This window comes from Nycticebus coucang, chromosome 12, assembly GCF_027406575.1.
Source record: "Nycticebus coucang isolate mNycCou1 chromosome 12, mNycCou1.pri, whole genome shotgun sequence".
NCBI classification, from domain to species: domain Eukaryota; kingdom Metazoa; phylum Chordata; class Mammalia; order Primates; family Lorisidae; genus Nycticebus; species Nycticebus coucang.
The window spans coordinates 55,307,718-55,328,226 of record NC_069791.1 but is presented as its reverse complement, the minus strand read 5'-3'; the positions used below and the strand labels follow the sequence as shown (position 1 = coordinate 55,328,226).

At 39.2% G+C, this 20,509-nt stretch overlaps 2 protein-coding genes and 1 non-coding gene across 5 annotated transcripts in view; 2 read left to right on the top strand and 1 right to left on the bottom strand.

Moving 5' to 3' along the window:
- Positions 1–616, top strand: part of DYRK4 (dual specificity tyrosine phosphorylation regulated kinase 4) — a 52,265-nt gene extending 51,649 nt beyond the window's left edge. For all 3 annotated transcript variants that reach the window (XM_053555871.1, XM_053555869.1, XM_053555870.1), the window contains one exon: positions 151–616. In XM_053555871.1, coding sequence (XP_053411846.1) covers positions 151–386 — 236 coding nt within the window. In that variant the 3' untranslated portion in view covers positions 387–616. The remainder of the gene's footprint in view (positions 1–150) is intronic.
- A 1,802-nt stretch (positions 617–2,418) lies between these two features.
- Positions 2,419–20,509, bottom strand: part of AKAP3 (A-kinase anchoring protein 3) — a 28,763-nt gene continuing 10,672 nt past the window's right edge. The window contains exons 3-4 of the mRNA XM_053554811.1: positions 11,644–13,938; positions 2,419–2,655 (exon numbers count right to left, since the gene is read on the bottom strand). Coding sequence (XP_053410786.1) covers positions 2,500–2,655; positions 11,644–13,938 — 2,451 coding nt within the window. The 3' untranslated portion in view covers positions 2,419–2,499. The remainder of the gene's footprint in view (positions 2,656–11,643; positions 13,939–20,509) is intronic.
- On the top strand, positions 3,752–3,857 carry LOC128562936 (U6 spliceosomal RNA). Its single transcript, XR_008373631.1, has one exon. It is a non-coding gene; the product is annotated as a U6 spliceosomal RNA (small nuclear RNA).

The window sequence follows — 20,509 nt, the reverse complement described above, 5'->3', positions numbered from 1 at the left end:
TAACACCTGGCTCCTAGAAATGTGCTTTACAAATGAACTGGTGTCATTATAGCTGTGATTTCTCCAAAGTGATTTATAACTTAAAAAGGACAGTAGAATATAATTAACATTGGAATGCTTATTCCTTCTGTCTTCTCTCTCCTTTGGCAGATGAGATCACCAAAGAGACTACAGAAAAAATAAAAGATGGCACCACTAAGCATGTTCAGAATTCAGGTGACCAGCAGGGCTCTGCCCACCACACAGCTGACGTCGTCCAGCTGCCTCATCTCGCAGAAGTTCCCAGGAAGTCAGAGGCAGTTGGGCCAGCAGTGTCCATGACCTCCACGGAACAAAGCAAGAACTCCTCCCCCAAGAACACAAACATTTTACCGCCTATCGTATGACCTTTGATGAGGGTGTGTCCTATTCCTTTCCACCAGTGATTTGTATTAGAGACAGCACTTATATTGTACAAGACTTCAGATTGTTGTTTTTTAATACATAAAAGTTTGTTTTAAAAAAACCCAAAATTCTATTCACATGTCCAGTTGGTACAATTCTCATGAGTGATGTAGGAGGACATCATTCCACTTGAACTCACTCTTTTTGTGTTTGTGTATGGGGGGAGGAAGGTTTAGATTCTCAATGTTACAGTGTCACTCATGGAACTCTAAATAAAAATAAATCTAAATAAAAGTAAAACACTTTTCTTCTTGTCTATGACTGTCAATCTAGGTCAATCAGGATTCCTGTTTGAAAACGATAGGAACCCAAAAACTGCAAAAAAAAAAAAAAAGGAAAAGAAAACGATAGGAACAGTCCGAACTGGTTTAACCAGCAATATGTTCAGGTTGCCCAGCTAGCTCAGTTGGTAGGGCATGAGACTCTTAAACAACAATACATTTAGTGGGTTATAGAATTGGGGTTTCAGATAGATGAGGTTTCAGGCACAATAGGATTTGAGAATTGAAGGTTACACGGCTCAGATTCCCTCTTTATTAAATGGCCCCGTTTAAAGGCCCTTATTAAAGTAGCCCTGTTTCTGTCTGTGGTTCCCTTCATTCTGATGACAAGCTCTGCCCAAGGTAAGATGGCCACTAGCATCCAGTCAAAAGATGAAGTATTTCTTGCTGACAGGATGGTCTCAGAAATGATCATATTTGAGCTAAGGACTGTGTCTGAGAGATTGGGCTCCTCTGATTGGCCAGCCTGGGGACCAAGCCCACCCTGAGATGGTGGGGAGAGCACTGTGACTGATGCCTTCCAGCCTGGAGCAGGGTGTGGAGAGTTCCCCAAAGGAAGGGAAGTTGGGTAAACAGGCAGGGTATGTTCACTCATCTGCTACACCCCAAATCTAAGCATGTCCTCTTATTTTCCTTTCTAGTCCTTATCTACATAAATACATGACTTTTCCCCCTTATTGTTTGGGGTTCATTGAGGGTGCAAAGAATTAGGTCACACTGATTGCATTTGTTAGGTAAAGTCTCTCAACTTCTATATGGTTATAATCAAAGGGCAGATACAAAACTAAGGATCATAACAAAGTAGAAAAATACTTGGCTTCATAGTTTTCATTTTAATTGCTGCCTAGTATTTTGTAAAGAGAGATACTAGGTAATTGAAGCTGCAGATTTGGATGAGATCACCCAGGGGAGATGATACAAAGTGAGAATAGCAGAGGATCAAGGGATAGTCCTAGGAAAGATAAATACAGAAGGAGTTAAGAGAGTTGAGTACATCCTCATGAGACCTAGAGAAATAGGAAGAAAATTAGAAGCCAAAGGAGGAGAAAGTTTCTGAAAGGAAAAAAGGGTCGAGGCTATAAAATTCCACAAAGGTCACAATGAGAACTGAATGTGTTAAGTGAGGTGGGCAAAACAATGTCATAAGAGGTACGGTAACTTGTCCCAGGATCTATAGCCAGAAAGCCACAGAAAGGGCAACAGAACTCAGGTCTTGGGAACTGTTTCGACATGATCTTCAACCATGGATGAGGTTGGAGCCTCACAGTTGCTCTGCAGCTCTGTAGAGACAGGACAAGAAGCAGGTCCTCAAAATCCTAATGAGAAATATTTTGATTGGGTATTAGAAATTATTTTCTAATTTTCATGGTTATAAAGGCTGAAATGAATTTTTTATAAATTGAGGCTTAAGGAAACAATTTAAGTGAGGGAGCTACAAATAGTGGCACCGAGACGGGGTACACAGGGAACAGGCTCAGTGCTTCTGCCATCCGTCTTATTATTTTTTTACTTCTGGGATTTCTTTACCTCGCTGTCCCATTGGATTCCAAGGAAACCAAACACCTGGAGCCCTTTAATTGTAATTCTTTTATTTTATGTCCTTGCTCGCATAGACAGGAAAATCTGCAAAATCCAGTGACTAGCATAGATGACATGTCTTTGATGTGAGTGGTAGGAAGATAATGTTAGGGGGAGCTGTGGAAGTGAGAAAGGAGGGAGAGGGTAGGGGCTGGGCCCACTGCTGGGAGAGGGGAATGCAGTTGGCGGGTGCCAATCACAGGTTCACCATCAGCCAGTCCAGCAGCTGCAGTCGTGTGACGTTTCCCACCGCCTCGTCTAGCTGCCGCTCCTTCTCGTAGCGCAGCACGGATTGCAGAACCTCACCCACGCTGCGTCCTTTGTCCACAGCAGCAGCTGAGAGCTGAAGTAACTGTGGAAAGGAAAGAGAACAGTAGTGGAAAGGCAGAGCATCCCTTGGTGGCCGAGGCTAGGACAAAGAGGCCAAGCAGACTTTGAGAAACAAGTGGAAGGGAACAAATACATGTTGAGAAGACTTGAAAGTCTGCTGGCCTGTTTAACACAAGAAAGTTGGTGATATCACCCTTAATTTAAAGAAGAGATGTTAACACCCACCTGCCCATGATCTCAGTCTCTAAGAAGTCTAAGGTTCTAAGCTCCCCCCATATCATAAAACCGTCTCCATCATTGTCCTAAGGCCAAAAAGGGCAAGAAAGGAAATATCCAGTGGACAAATGTGGGTGCTGCTTTCCATGCCCCATAAACCAGGAAACTCCAGAATGTTAGAGCAGGAAGGCACTTCGGAGATCAATTTAACTCTCAGGGAAATACTGCTCAGAAAGGTGAATGGACTCCCCAGACTCAAACTGCTAGTAATTAGCACAGCCGAAATTTACTCTGGGAATCTCAATTCTATGTTTAGTTTTCTTTCCGAGTGTAAAATGAGAAAAATTATTCAAGAATCCATTCTAGTATGAACACAGCCCATGGTCATCCATCTGGGCTCCTTGACAAACTATCTCAGGTAACCAGATTTTTATTTTGTGCTTTCTGCTCTTGACTTGTTATAAGAGTAAAAGAACAAATGAACAGACCAAATAGCGGGAGCTTTTTCAGAAGGAAAATTGACTATTTCAGAAAACTGAAGTACATATGGATACTGTTGAGATACATGGACAGAAAGTCTCAGCAAAGAAATAGCACATATAAAGAAGAACCAAATAGAGATTTTAGAACTAAAAATCACAGAAAAAAATCTAAAATAAAAATGTATTTGGATGGGCTAAATAGGACAATGGAGATAGAGAGGAAAGGCAGTAAACTTGAATAATGATTAGTAGAAATTATCTGTGCTGAACAACATAAGAGATTGATTAAACCTTTTAAGAAAAAGATTAAAAAAATAAACGCCGCTCAGGGACCTTTGGGGAATAGCAAAAGGCTTACCATTTACATCATTAGAATCCTAAAGGAAAAGAGAAAAAGGGTAAGGTAGAAAATAAAATTTGGTGCTCACTGCAGCAGCACGTCCACTAAAATTGGAACAATACAGAAAAGTTTAGTATGGTCCCTTGCAAGGATAATATGAAAATCTGTGAAGCAGTCCATAAAAGAAAAAGGTTGAAGGAATAATGGATAACAATCTTCTCTAATTTGTTGAAAGATGTCAACCTATAGATTCAAGAAGCTCATCACGTTGACTGCAGAGGAGCTATAATAAAAGAAACTCAGCATACCTAAAATAAAACAAACCCAAAGAAACTCACTTCAAGAGCTATCCTAAACAAATTTCTCAAAACTAAAGAATGTGAATAAAATCTTGAAAGTAGCCAGAGAAAACTGGCACTTTTACAGGGGAACTACAATTCAAAGGACAGCAGACTTCTCATCAGAAACCACAGAGGTCAGAAAGCAGCGGCACGTTTGTAAAATGCTAACAGAAGAAAAACGGCCAAATCAGAATTCTATCCCCATTCGAAGTATAATTAAGGAATGAGAGTCAGATAAAGACATTCTCAGACTAAAGACAACTAAGAGAATTAATTGCCAGAAAACATGTTCTAGAAGAATTGATAAACGAATTTCTTCATGGAAAAGGACAATGACACCAGAAGGAAACTGGGAGTATCAGGAATGAAAAAAGAGCAACAGAAACAGTAAAACTTTCAGTATAAACACTAGACTATCTTCTTCCATTCTTTAAAATATATTTTATGGTTGAAAACACAAAGGTTTTAAAGGTTTTTTCAATGTATATATGTTACATACATAAGACAACTAGAATATAAAGGGGGAATGACAAAGAAATCTATTATGGCAAAAATATTTTTATATTCCAGTTTAAATGGTAAGCTGTTGCTTCTACACAGACTCTGAAAAGTTAAATATGCATATTGTAATCCCCAAATAAACCACCAAAAAAAAAAGATATAGTCAAAAATATAATACATAAATTAAAATGGAATACTAAAAGAAATGTAAACAATACAAACGAAAACAATAAAGAGAGAACAAGAAGAAAAAAGCGGAAGAAACAGAAACAAATAATAAAATAGCAGACTTAATCCAAACATATCAATAAATTAGGCTAAATGTAAATAGTTTAAACACACCAATTGTAAGGGACAACAAATATGATCCAACTGTCTGCTGCCTATACAAAAATTCACTTCAGGTACAGTAATATATGTAAGTTAAAAGTAAAATTAAAAGTAAAAAAAGATGTATCATGAAAATACCAATCAAAATAAAAGACACGAAGCTAACATTTACGGTCAATTGATTTTTTTGTAAGGGGATGCAGGGGCATCCAGCCACAGCCTGCGGCTGGCTTTGGATGCTTATCTAAGCGTTGTTTTGGGCCACATATGAAATATACAAACACTAACAAAAGATGATGAGTCAAAAAAGGTCTGTGCATAATTTTCATGATTATCTGCCACTACAGATAAGCATTCATAGCCAGCTGCAGGCCATGGTTGGATACCCCTGGAGAAGATCCAGATACCTACTGGTCTTTTCGACAAATGGTGCTGAGATACTGGCATGTTCACAGGCAAAATAATAAATCAGACTGCCAGCTCACATCATACACAAAAATTGACTCAAAGTAGATCACGGGCCTACTCAGAACAGCTAAAATTATCAACTATTTAGAAGATAATAAACAGAGAAGATCTTGATGACCTGTGGATAGGCCAGAGTTTCTAACTCTCAGCACTACAGACCTTATGGGTCAGATAATTCTTTGCTGTGAAGGTGCCCTGTCCATTGTAGGATGTTTGGCAGTTTCCTTGGCCTTGACCCACTAGACTCCAGTAGCAACCCTTTCCCTGCTATAAAAGCCAAATATGTCTCCAGACATTGCCAAATGTCTCCTGTGGGGAAAATTGCCCCCAGTTGAGAACCACTGTGTAGAAAAAAAAATTATTAGATATGACACTAAAAGCACAAATGATAAAAGCAAAAAATAATAAATTAGATTTCATCTTTAAAAACTTTTGCTTTTCTAAAGACTCCATTAAATAAAAAGACAAGCCAGAGATGGATAGAAAATACCTGTTTGTAAATTATACATCTGATAAAGGACTTGTATCCAGAATACATAAAGAACTCTTGCAATTCTAACCAAGAAGAAAACAACTCAATCAAAATATGGGTAAAATATTTGCATAGATATCTCACCAAGGAATATGTATATAAATAGTTGAGCACATAAAAATATGTTTGATATCCTTGGTCATTTTAATGTATGTATATCAAATTAAACCCATGATGAGATACCACTATAATAGCTATGATAAATGAAAAAATAACATTGACAGGATGTGGCTAAACTAAAACCCACCTAAATTGTTGGTAAGAACATAAAATGGTACACTTTGGAAAATGATTTGGCAATTTCATAAGACAAAGCAATTTCACTCATTATCCAGTCCATAAAAATAAAAGCACATATCTACACAAAGTCTTGTATGTGAATGCTATGTTAGCATCATTAATAACAGCAAGAAAACAATCCAAATGTCCATTAACTGATGCATGGAAAAACAAATATAGTATATCCATATCATGAAATGGATTCAGCATTAAAAAGGAATAAAATATGGCCAAGGTGCAGTGACTCACACCCGTAATTTTAGCACTCTGGGAGGCCGAGGCGGGTGAATGGCCGATGGGTTCGAGACCAGCCTGCGCAAGAGTGAGACCCCGTCTCTAAAAATAGCCGGGCGTTGTAGTGGGCACATGTTGTCCCAGCTACTGGGGAGGCTGAGGCAAGAGAATTGCTTAAGCCCAAGAATTTGAGGTTGTTGTGAGCTATGACGCCCCAGCACTCTACCCAGGGCAACATAGTGAGACTCTGTCTCAAAAAAAAAAAAAAAAAAAAAAAGGAATAAATAAACCGCTGATATATACTACAACATGGATGAACCTTAAAATCACCAATGGTTTTGTTTTAGGAGCCAAGTAGGCAAAATACGTAAGAGACTACATATTTTATGGCTCCATTATAGAAAAGGTCAAGGTTAATGGTTGCGCATGGGTGGGGATGAACACTGGGAAATGTAAACAAGTAAGAATAGCCTAGAAAATTCTGAGTCAGAGAAATAAGGAGTCTACAGTCCTATCAGGTATTCAAAAGTTGAGAATTATAATAATGAAAGCACTATGCGATTGGTCCAAGAATTGACGGACAGGGTGGCGCCTGCGGCTCAAAGGAGTAGGGCGCCGGCCCCATATGCCGGAGATGGTGGATTCAAACCTAGCCCCAGACAAAAACTGCAAAAAAAAAAAAAGAATCGATGGACAATTCAATGGAACAGAGCAGAACGTTCAAAAAAAGAAACAAAAGACAGCAATTTCCAAAAAAAAGAAAAAGAAAGAAGAAAAGAAAATAGATTGCATCCTTACCTCATACTATGCATAAAAATGAATTAAAGTTAGGGTGGAGGGAGGGTAACGGGTGGGGCCACACCTAAGGTGCATCTTAGAATGGGTATAGGCAAAACTTACTAAAGGCAGAATACAAATGTCTACATACAATAACTAAGAAAATGCCATGAAGGCTATGTTGAACAGTTTGATGAGAATATTTCAGATTGTGTATGAAACCAGCACATTGTATCCCTTGATTGCACTAATGGACACAGCTATGATTTAACAATAAAAAAAAAGAATTAAAAATGCATCAATGTCTTAATTCTATTTAAAAAATCATAAAATAACAGTCATACACTACATAATGATACTTTGGTCAACAACAGACCACATGCAGGAATAGTAGTCCTATAAGATTACAATGGAGCTGAAAAACTCCTATCACCTAGTGACATTACAGACATCATACTGTTGTATGAGCAACAACAACGCATTACCCACTTGTTTGTGGTGATGCTTGTGTAAAAATACCTACGGCATTGCCAGTTGTATAAAAGTGTAGTATAAACAATAATGTGCAATATATAATACTTGGTAATGATAAACAATTGTTACTGGTTTATCTATTTACTACACTGTACATTCTACTGTTATTTTACAGGATACTCCTTATGTCTATTAAGAAAACTAACTGTAAAACAGCCTCCAGCCGGTCCTTTGGGCGATATTCCAGAAGGCAGCATTGTTATCCTCGGGGATGAAAGCTCCTTGTGTGTTGTTCACCCTAAAGACCTTCCAGTGGCACAACATGCGAAGATACGAGTCAATGATATTGATGCCTTTGGCCCTAGGCTGATGGGTGTGTTTGTGTCCTAACTTTTAACAAAGAAGGTTTTAAAAATAAAAATATATATATATATATTTAAAAAAAGCTTACAGAAGGAGGATATGAAGACAAAATATATATATATATTTTTTTTTTAGAGACAGAGTCTCACTTTATTGCCTTCAGTAGAGTGCTGTGGCTACAGGCACCCATCACAACCCCCAGCTATTTTTTTTGTTGCAGTTTGGCCAGGGCCGGGTTTGAACCTGCCACCCTCGGTATATGGGGCCGGCACCCTATTCACTGAGCCACAGGCACCGCCTGACAAAATATTTTTGTATGGCTGTACAATGTGTTTGCATTTTAAGCTAAGTGTTATTACAAAAAAGCCAAAATGTTAAAATATTTTTAAAAGTTTATAAAGTAAATATGGTACATTTATTACTGAAGAAAGAAAAAAATGTTTGTCATAAATTTAGTGTAACCTAAAAGTGTACCATGTTTATAAAGTCTATAAATAGTGTAATGTCCCAGACCTTCACAGTCACTCATTACGTGCTCGCTGACTCACCCAGCGTAATGCCCAGACCACTAAGTAGCACCGTTTTTTGTCTTTTATAGTGCATTTTTACTGTACTTTGTCTATGTTTAGACACGATTGTGTTAAAATTGCCAAAGTAACACGCCATACAAGTTTGTATGGCACAAAACCCAATAAAAACAAATTTTACATTTGACTAAATTCTATGTAGCAAAAACAAACTAAAACAAAACAACAAAAAAAAACCAACAAAGACCGATGGCAAAGGAAACATTTGTATTTAATATCACAAATGATGATTCCTTGTAATATATAAAATTCTTACAGATAAATTTTAAAAAAGACCTACAATATGATAGAAAAATAGGCAGAGGTTTTGAACAAACGATGCATCCACAAAAGAGGAAATTCAAATAGCTCTTTAAGCCTGTACAAAGGTATACACCCTCATTCCTAATAAGACAAATACAGAGTAAGGCAATGTTGGTAAAAATCAGAAGATTAGCACTCACTGTTGGTTAAAGTGTGGTAAAACATGCCCTTTGTATTGTTTTAATAGGCATGGAAATATATATCAAATTATGCAAATATATATTTTCAGTGACCTTGAAATTCCTTTCCTAGGTGTTTTGTACATGCAGTTATATTTAAACTTGTGCAAAATTACGTATATTCAAAAATATTTGGTACAGAGTTGCTTATAGTAGCAAAATATTGGCAAGTGAAGTGTCCATACACTAGGGAGTGGTTAACTTACAACATCCTTATACCATAAAGTAATATGAAGCCACTGAAAAGAATGTGGCAGCTCTGCATGTTGCCCAAGAGGATGTATATTTATAATCATCTGTGGTTTTTAAAACAAGATATACATAAGTATTTGCCTGTGTATGCATACGTATTTCTGGAAGGATGAACAAGAAATTGGTCTGAGTGGGTTTTCCTCCAGAGACAGCAATTGGGTATAGCATACAAATGGGGGAAAAAGTCCTTAATTTTCACTGTGCATCTTTCTGTACTTCTAGATTTTGAACTATCCACATGTAGAGGCATTATGATTTATTAACAATAAATATAAATTTATTTAAAGGAGTTGGGGTCACAGGCATCCCAGTGACACCAGATTCAATTGCCTGCATTAGTATGAGAGTATTTGTATATATTAATCTCTCTCCAAAATGGTCCTTTTTAGATAGTTTTTTGGTATATGTCGACCAATGGTTCTTAAAAATACACTAATGTTCAATGCAAGTCTAATCATTGTTTGGAATTCGAACATGCTGCTGCTCATTCCATCCACTTTTTCCCTTTAATAAAATGCATGACTAAAAAATAAATAAATAAATAAAGATAGATAAAATACCTGACTGTCTTTAGGGCAAACAAAAATGTGTGTGTGTGTGTGTGTGTGTGTGTGTAGGGGGCCTGCAAGCCTATTGCCTCACTTTAGATAATGTGTTCCAATTCAAACTAACCTAAAACCAGAACGTATCATATACGTTATATATGATGGCTTTGATTTACCAGATGGCTACAGAACAAAAGCCTTTTTCACACAATGAACACGGGAAAGCTATACTTATTTTTACATATTCCTTCGCTAATCTAACGTTTTTGTTTTACAGTATATAATCCCCCTCTGCTAATTGTTCTGTACCAAAATAGTCTTTTACATATTGGAAATCCTCTAAAGAGACAGAGCTTGTCAAGGACTCTTAGGATAGATCCAGTATTGGAATTTCATGTTCTGTCCCCTAGTACAACAGTGAATGTGCACATAAATTGGGTATTTTGTTAAAATAAAGATTGAATCAGTAGGTCTAGAGCAGTGGTTCTCAACCTTCCTAATGCCTCCTAATGCCGTGACCCTTTAATACAGTGCCTCATGTTGCGGTGACCCCCAACCATAAATTTATTTTTGTTGCTACTTCATAACTGTAATTTTGCTACTGTTATGAAATGTAATGTAAATATCTGATATGCAGGATGTATTTTCATTGTTACAAAGGGGTCGCGCCCCACAGTTTGAGAACCACTGGTCTAGAGGGAAGCCTGAGATTCTGCATTTCCAACAAGCTTCCTGGTCATGCCAGGGCTACACTTTGAGTAACAAGCATAGTCTTGCTAGGGACTAAAGTCAAGATCATAGTGTGCCATATGGCTTCCTGTTTCGGCATGGTGTGCCCCAACCTAGATGCTCTATAATCCTGTGTTTTCCCAGTCATTCAGAAAAACCGAGTTATGCAGTGGCAAGAGTCGCTAATACCACTTAATATGCAGAGAAAGCTTCTTTCCCCACATCTTCTGATTTCTATGACTATCACTTTTTAAAAATAATCCCAGCGTCTTGTGCCACCCCTTACTACTTAACTGATAACAGCTTGTTCTACTTTTTCACAATGAAAAGGGGAGAGAGAGAGAGAGAGAGTTGGTTGCAGGAATGAGCTCTCTTTTGAATTCCTCCTCTTTAGTACAAGCAACTTGAGTAAACATGAGTGCTCTCCATTTTCTCTCCAGTGAGCAGTCCCTGGGCTCTGTGGGCACCTTTGGTGGTGGAGTGAGGACTTACAAGGCACACTTACCTTTACCAGTAACAACAGTGATAGGTTGATTTTCCATCTGCTACTTCTCAACTGATTCAGAACTTAGGGTGTGGGAAAGCAGGGAGTATTACTTATTGAATCCTTTCAAATCCCTAACACCACCTAGATAACCAGCTAAGAGAGTAATAACAGGTTTCAAAAGGTCATAAAGCCAGATTCTCACCCCTTCCCAATACATCCCAGGGACACTTTGTAGCAGCTTCATCTCATTCTGTGGGCAAGGCTGTCCTATTCAAAATTCAGCCCAAGGCCCAGATCTGAATTTGATTTTTTTACCAAGTTTCATGGAGGCTCCCCACCTGTGCACTCCTTCCACTAAGTGCAGAAAATAAAGGGAAAAAAAATATCACTTATTCTTTTTTTTTTCTTTGATATGCCTCTTGTTGGGGAAAATGTAATTTTATCTTTTATCTCTTGAGAGGCATTATCTTCAAATCCTGCTGTTCTCAAGTTCCCTTTCCTGATCACCATCTTCCCATTCAGAAAGAAAACAGAATTTACCATCCTAATTAACCCTTAACAACGATTTCCAAATTCCTCTGACTTCCTTACCTTCTCTTGGATCCCTTCATCATCACCAGCAAAGTACAAAATAGGGACGTTGAGCTCAGAGGCGGCTACCCACTGAAGGACAGCTTGGAGTTGCTTGTTCTGAACTGTGTCCGTTAGATTGTGATTGCTGACAATCACCTTGGGTGCTGCACACCCTTCAAGGGGCTGTCCTGATATACCTCTCAATTCATTATGGATAGCTTGATAGGCATTCTGCAAAATAGCTTCTGCAGTCCCTGTGCCCTTGACTGGTAAGCACTCGTATAAACTGTCTGGGAGGGCTGACGATGGCCTGCTGGCATCTCCACACTTATCGTCACCCAGCTCTGCCAAGGGAGTGTCACAGGACTTGGCAATGATGAGACACAGCTTCATCACTGAGTCCATCAGGTGATCCAGCATCTTCCCGTTCATTTGGCCATCTAGCTGGTTGACAACCATCTTAGTCAGCCCAGAAAGGGCCCCACCAGACTCTTCCTCTTCATATAGTTTGACGGGAGAAGGGGTTGCTGGTCTTTCACACTGGCTGATGTCTTCTTCCTTAACTGGCTGTTCTGGCATCTTGGCTTCAGAGCTACGGTCATTCTTAAAAATGGTCTCACCGAGTAAGTTCCGGATGAAATTAAAGAAAACACTCATAAGATCCTTCTTTTCTGCTTGTTCTTTGTCACCTACTACCTGAGGAGACTTAAGGCAGGACTCGTCGGGAACTACAGGTGGCTTGTTGTGGGGAAAGTTGGTGGTGGCAGCAGCTTCCAGGAAGCTCTGTGCATCCATTCTTCCTCCCTGGGCCAGGTGATACTGAATCAGGAGTAGGGCAGATACAATCAGATCCTTGGCCCAGGAGTCTGAATCATACATAAAATTCTCAGGTTTCTCTGGGTGACAGAGAGGGGGGCTGAAGTCGCTAGGATCTTGAGGATATTCAAAGGGAAAGTCTGGTGCAGGCTTACACGGTTTATCGGGACTTTCCATTGTGGCACGCTGGAAACCTGGAGATTTACTTTCTTTCTGTTGATTTTTATGCCACATGATTAAGCCCTCTTTGATAATGTGTTCACCTAGAGTTTCGACACAAGTCTTCTTCTCTGGTTTGGGCACAGGAGAATACATTTTTTCTCTCATTTTAGCTTCAGATTTCATGGTAAAGTTCACATTTCGGTTTTTAGGGTCACCCATTCCTTTCATGGAGACAAGAGAATAACTCTCACACTTGTCCTTGCTTTTCCTTATAGTCTCAGGGATTTTCTTGGCAAATATCACATTGTATAGTTTACCCAGCATGGCATCCATGATATCTGTGGCCTTTTGGCTTCCATGAGAGAAGACGCTTCTTTTCACAGCCGACACAAAGTCTGTGTCAGTCATGAGGGTCCCCGTGACATTGTGGAGGTTCTTCATGAAGGAGTCAATGAGATCTGAGACCACCTCTTTTGCATGCTTCAGCAAGACCTTCTTTAACAGGATGGTGGCGATGGTTGTGTCTTTCACTTGGATCCTCAGTGTCTTCATGATGGAGACCATCATATCAGACACCACACTATTAGCATATGTCATGATCCCCTCACTCACAGAAGTTGTAAAGTCATCAGTTCTTTCCTGCCCTTGGAACATCTTTCTCTCCCCAGGTAAGAACTTTTTACCTTCTCTGGCATCACCTGCATTACGAGATTCAAACTCTTCCTTGTAGAAGAAAGATTTCTTAGAACCTGGCTTGTCATCTGGACTCTTGCTCGCCTTCATTTTCAAGGTGGACTTGTATTTCAAATTTGATCCTGAGGCTCTGTCTCCAGAGCCAGGAACCTTGTCTGGAGCAGCATTCTGGGAACACACAGTGACGGTCTCATTCACCAGCTCTGATGCTACCTTACTCAGGCTTTTGTTGGGTGGGGGGGGGTCATCCCCCATGTACACTGACTGATGGACACATTTGTTTTCAGAGCCGTCAATCTTCTCGTTGATCTCCTTGCGGGCCATGGCTATGACTAGATTCGTGAGACGGTTAGCATAGAAGGAAACTTCATCTACTGAACTCCCAGCACCAATTTGGACCCTGGGGCCTTGGGGGGGGTTCTCTCGGTGAGTCATCTCAAAATGCAATCTCCCTGGACTTCCCTTATTGGTGGTGTTGTAATAGTCTACACTGAATCCTTTGCGTGGGTCTCCTAAGTTGGTCGTTTCCCCACCCAATGATGATTCTCCAGGCTTGAACCGAACATCCTGGAATCCCGCTGTGCTTTTCTCCAGGTCTCTGCGGAGCCAGCTTAGCACTCTGACAGGATCCACTGGCGCCTCCTTAAACACAGACAAGGATTTATCTCACTATAACAAAGTAAAGATATGGGAGGTTTAGCACAGCCTCCAAGGTCAGTTACAAACATTATCATCCCTCTCAAGCTTGGTCCATCTTCGCAATAAAAGTCATAACATCAAGTGAGTGTTTACTATGTATCAGGCGCTGTTCCAAGTACCTTAAGACTATTGTCTCATTTAATATCATTCTTAGCTCTCTTATCTTGATTTTACAGAGGAGGAAGTCAAAGAATTGGGAGTTTAAGTTAGTTAACTTACTTGAAGTAATACAGCTAATCTTTCGTGGAGAAGGAACTCTAACACAGCAGTCTAACCCCAGAGCCTATTCTCTTGGCAACCACATTATATTCCCTCCAATAACACATATCCTTAAGATCTGAGAGTCATCGGCTGCAGAGAAGAGTCAGAATTTGAAATGAATCAGATTTTTTTTTTTTTTTTTTTTGGCCGGGGCTGGGTTTGAACCCGCCACCTCCGGCATATGGGACCGGCGCCCTACCCGCTGAGCCACAGGCGCCGCCCATGAATCAGATTTTTTCTTATATTGATATTAATAGCTATTTTCTATAGTTTACCACAGCCTACAGCAACCTCAAACTCTTGCGCTTAAGCGATTCTTTTGCCTCAGCCTCCAAGTAGCTGGGACTATGGGTGCCCGCCACAGTGCTCAGCTATTTTGTTGTTGTTGTAGTTGTCATTGTTGTTTGGCAGGCCTGATCCAGGTTCACTTATACTACCGCCAGCCCTGGTGTATGTGTCTGGCGCCCTAACCACTGAGCTACAGGTGCCTTATTTATATTTCTTATTACATGTATAGTTTTCTAGAAATTAAGAAATTCAAGAAAAATTGTGCATAATTAATCACTTTTCCAGGCTACACAACCACAATCTCAATATGTTAAATGGCTTCCAATGGACTGGTTCATGTTGCTTAAAAGTTAATCTGATTTATAGTTGAGGAGTTAATATCTATGGACCATTCATTAGTTTTGTTTCCATACAGGTTATTTAGGGGGACACTAGCTGTGACAAGCACGTATACAAATTCATATGTTTACATACTGTACAATCTATATGTGGAAAAAAATCTTCACTTGAACATAGGAAAAAATAAGGTATGTGAACGTGTCCTATTTACTATAAAATGTAAAAGATCATTATATTAGTTCACATACTTATCTGGGAATGACCACAAGTATTGCCCATCTTTAAAGGATAATTTGATATTTTTTATTGCCAAACCATCATATAGTTACTAGGTACTATCTGTTAAATACTTGTAATCTTTGCTAGGCATTAAGCTAAATGCTTTACTCACATTATTTTGTTCAATTTTCACCCTCGTACTCAACCTGTAAGGTAGGTTTTTACTCTTCCAGTTTCGCAGGTAAGAAAACAGAGACTTAGATAAGCTAATGTGGCTAGTACCTCACAGCTAGACATGGCGGGGGCTAGCATTCAAATCCTGCCTGACTCTAAGACCATTGCTCTCTCCCCACAATACCGAGATCCTCCCATGTTTTAATGACTTGGACAGAATAGAACAGCAGTGGGGCTAGTCCTCTGCAAGACTGGGATAAGCTGCTTGCTGCCCTGCTGTGGGTAGGGCCATAGTGCTTATTTGAAAATCCTCCCAAACGATTCTCCTAATTTGAAAAGTGGCTACTATTAGGAACATTTTGTGTCAGTGGAAAACTGCCCATTGTCTCTTTAGCTCTATAAACTGATGCAAGCAATGTAATTCTTGTCTATACACATGAAGGAGAGGCTCAACTGACTGCCTCTGCTCGTGTGGAGGTCAGCTTGGCCTCCCTGTGCACATTCACTTCACTATTTCTGGTCTGTATATTCTGAAACTCACTGGTTCATCACTAGTGAGTTAAATGAAGGCTGGTTGTGGTGGCTCATGCCTGTAGTCCCAGCACCCTTGGGAGGCTGAGGAGGGTGGATTGCCTGAGTTCACATGTTTGAAATCAGCCTGAGCAAAAGCAACACCGTGTTGCTAAAGATAGTCAGGTGTTGTGGCTGGCACCTGTAGTCCTAGCTACTCAGGAGGCTGAAGCAAAAGAATTGCTTGAGCCCAAGAGTTGGAGGTAGAATGGGTACAGGCAAAACTTACTAAAATGCAGAATACAAATGCCTACATACAGTGACTAAGAAAATGCCATGAAGGCTATGTTGAACAGTTTGATGAGAATATTTCAGATTGTATACGAAACCAGCACATTGTACCCCTTGATTGCACTAACGTACACAGCTATGATTTAACAATAAAAATAAATTAATTAATTTTAAAAAAAGAGTTAAATGAAGTCTTTAACATGTGTTCATTTTTTACACACTTATCAGAGTCATTATTTTACTTTTCTCTGGAAATTATCTTTTAGTGGTTTGGGAAGTCTTCTACAAGGATGCACAGTAGATTCACCTAATAGAAGCACATAGGTCATGAAAGAGGTGCACCACATGTGGCCCTGGAGTGGCAATAGAACTGTTATTCTAGTTTTAATTTCTCTTTCTAGTTTTGTTTTTGGTTTTCGCTTTAGTTCATTAGGGGCAGTAATCATTGGTGGCAGCGGTGCTGGAAATTTGGTTTTGTCTGACCATGTGGAGATCTCTTTTTTCAATGGATTAATGGTCTCTCCCATATTAGGTTAGAGACAACAGAAAATCTTTTTTGTTAGTACTTTTTGTCCTTCTTAAGCTCAAATCAGCTGAGAGTGTTTATGGCCATGTGAAAAGAGGGAAGCTCTCTGACATCTGGGTAGGTGAATTTTATGTTTCTGTGTTTACTTTTGACATGTGGATGGAAGGTGAGAATTGAAGCTATAAACTATTGTTATCAGAGTCTGTACCACTGTGTGTCCATAATTCAGAAAAGCATTAGGTAAGTAGTAACATCTTCCTACCTCCAGAAAGCATTAGTAAGTTAAATTATAAGGTTTCTTAAAAAATCTATTCAAAGTAGCTTATATATAAATAAGTACTTATACACATTGAATATTCTTGAGATCCAAAAAATGAGGAAATCAGACTTCTAATATTTAAAATAATAGAATATTAGGCTGGGCATGTGGACTCTCATCTTTAATCCTAGCACTCTGAGAGGTTGAGGTGGGTGGATTACTTGAGCTCATGAGTTTGAGACCAGCCTGACCCAGAGTGAGACCTCATCTCTAAAAATAGCCAGGTAGTGTGGCTGGCACCTGTAGTCCCAGCTACTTGAGAGGCCGAGGGAGGAGAATCTCTTGAGCCCAAAAGTTTGAGGTTGCTATGAGCTGTGACGCTATGGCACTCTACTGAGGGTGACAAACTGAGACTCTGTTTCAAAATAAATAAATAAATAATAGATAATAGAATATTTAAAATATTAGAAAGTAATGCTAGGAAAAAGGTATTTTTATAACCTCCAACTTGGAAACACTTCAAGAACCCAAGTTCACATCAATTAGGTAAATCTTTGGCAAACAAAAATAATTTAGTTATTTTGGTTTAAAAAAAAGCCACATCTTTTCTGATTTGTCACAGAAAAGATGTGGCTGTTCTTAAGTGTAACACAACAGTACATTTTGACGTGGCACCTGTAACTCAGTGGTTAGCGCACTGGCCCCATACACTGGGGCTGGCAGTTTGAACCGGCCTGGGCCTGCTAAACAACAAACAACAACGACAACAAAAATATCTGGGTATTGTGTGGCAGGTGCCTGTAGTCCCAGCTACTTGGGAGGCTGAGGCAAGAGAATCGCTTAAGCGCAAGAGTTTGAAGTTGCTGTGAGCTGTGATGCTACAGCACTCTACTCAGGGCAACATAGTGAAACTCTCAAAAAAAAAAAAAAGAGTACATTCTAATTTTACTTTTGATATACTTTTCATAAACTTACATAAACTTACAGATCACATAAGCTAGTGTTACTTCTACTTAATGTTTAAGATTATGAAATATGTAAATTTATGTTTAACCAGTTGAATAATTATACTGACAAACTTTATTACAACACATATTGTTTTATAAGGTTTCAGCTTGATAATACATTTCCAACATCTTTATGTAACTGAAAACAATGGAGTGGTCATAAATTGGGTTAGCTAACGTATATTCATAGGATACTTAGCTCATTTCTAAGAAAGATAGAACACTGAAACATAAAATTTACATGCTTTAGCATCTACTTGCATAACTACAGAGAGGCAATATCTTTGGGTGTAATGATGATTGCGTTCATTTTTGTCACTTAGGGTGTGTGTAAGGTGTGTATAAACTATAGGAAGTTGTCTTCATTTGTCTTCATGAGTTCTGCTCATCTGCATTTTAGCTGATAAATGACAGTTCACAACTACACACCCCACAAAGTTTTCTTTGTGAAATAGAGAGAATAGAAATTACTTTTGTTTAAATTTATGATTAATGTAAATGATTAAGACTATAATTAGAAATAATAGTTTCAGAGAAATCTGTGTACCTGCTTGTTTTTCTTAGAGACTGCAGATGAAACGTGGTAGAGAGTTTCTTGGGGTTGACCTCCTAATCTCAGTAAAGGAAATAGAGATCTTTAAAAGTCCAATCTGAGGGTGGCGCACATAGCTCAGTGGGTAGGGCGCTGGCCACATATACCAGGGCTGGCAGTTTGAACCCCGCCCAGGCCTGCTGAACAACAATGACAACTGCAACAAAAACATAGCTGGGCATTGTGATGGGCGCCTGTAGTCCCAGCTCCTTGGGAGGCTGAGGAAAGAGAATCACTTAAGCCCAGGAGCCTGAGGTTGTTGTGAGCTGTGATGACACAGCACTCTACCAAGGGTGGCATAGTGAGACTCTGTCTCAAAAAAAAAAAAGTTCAAGCTGAGATTACTTTGAAAACTTCCAGAAAAGCAAACTTAAGAAAGTCTATCCAGTTGTTACACCTATGTAAATAAATCAGGCCAAACCCTGATGATATCAAGCTATTTTGTGTCAAGAGTATTTTTACTTTGAGATTATTTTTTGTAGAAATGGAGGTGACTGTAGACATGTGCTACCACAGAAAGATATTGATTATTTATAGACTAAACATGGTCTACAGCCTTCCAGGTTACCTGATCTTGGTTCTGTGTGCTCTACTTTACAACTCTTAGTTATACGTTGGCTGTCTACCTCTCCGTCCTACTTTTCTTCTCCACCTCTAACTCCATTAAACATACCCTATAAAATTTTCTCTGACCATTTCTCATTTTTACTTTATTTTATTTTATTTTTTAGAAACAGAGTCTCACTTTATTACCCTGGGTAGAGTGCAGTGGCATCACAGCTCACAGCAATCTCCAACTCCTGGGCTTAAGCTCTTGCCTCAGCCTCCCAAGTAGCTGGGACTACAGGTGCCCACCAGAACTCCTGGCTATTATTTTTGTTGCAGTTTGGCCGGGGCCGGATTCGAACCCGCCACCCTCAGTATATGGGGCCGGCGCCCTACTCACTGAGCCACAAGCACTGCCCACCACTTCTCATTTTTAAATGATCTCTCCTTTAAACACCTATATCAATTACTGTCTGGAGAATCTATTTGGCAGATAGCCATGAACTGCTTTCATTAGTGTTCAACAGTTATTTAGTGCCTTTAAATTATATATATATATTTTTTTGTTTGTTTTTTTTTTAGAGACAGAGTCTCACTCTGTCGCCTTTGGTAGAGTGCCATGGCATCACAGCTCTCACAACAACCTCCAACTCCTGGGCTTAGGGTGATTCTCTTGCCTCAGCCTTCGAAGCAGCTGGGACTACAGGGGCCTGCCACAACGCCCAGCTATTTTTTTGTTGCAGTTTGGCCAGGGCTGGGTTTGAACCCACCACCCTCGGTACATGGGGCCGGTGCCCTACTCACCGAGCCACAGGTGCCACCCTATTTTTAGATTTTCATATGTGTATTTTTTTCTTTTGCAAAATGAAAGATACAATGCATATGGGTAGAAAGTTTTCTTTTTTGCATCCCTCAGAGTATTTCTAACTTAGTGAAAAATCAAGGAGTTTTTGTGCACTTAACACTGAAACTGATCTGCCTTTTGCTTTTCTAATTGAAATGGAAGAGATAATAAATAAAAGATAAAGTAGAAGTAATTTTAGTTGGCCCTTACTCTACAGAAATTGGGTATTTGTTATCCATGTATCTTTAATGTCTTATGTAGACCTGTTAGTGTTTTCTCTTTTAGGCTATATACCGATAGACACTACAGATTTTGGAAAAATAGAAGATGATGGATCATATAACATTGCATGTAGATAGGTGCTTGATGAATATTAATATTAAAGATAAAGATTGTAATATCATTTAATTATACCATTAAATAATGAGATTCTTAAGAGGAAAGAGTCTGTCTTATTTTTATATCTCTGATCCTGACACCTAGCCCGGTGTTGGTGCCAGTTAAAAATATATTGTCTCTCATGCCAAATCCATCCTTTTTTGCCTTGTTTTGTGACATCAGAACTGGGTCCTATAAATATTTCTTCTTTGGCAATTAGTGGTGTTAACAGAGGACACAAGAAGGGAGCTGCATGGTCACAGCAGTCGGAAACAAAGGG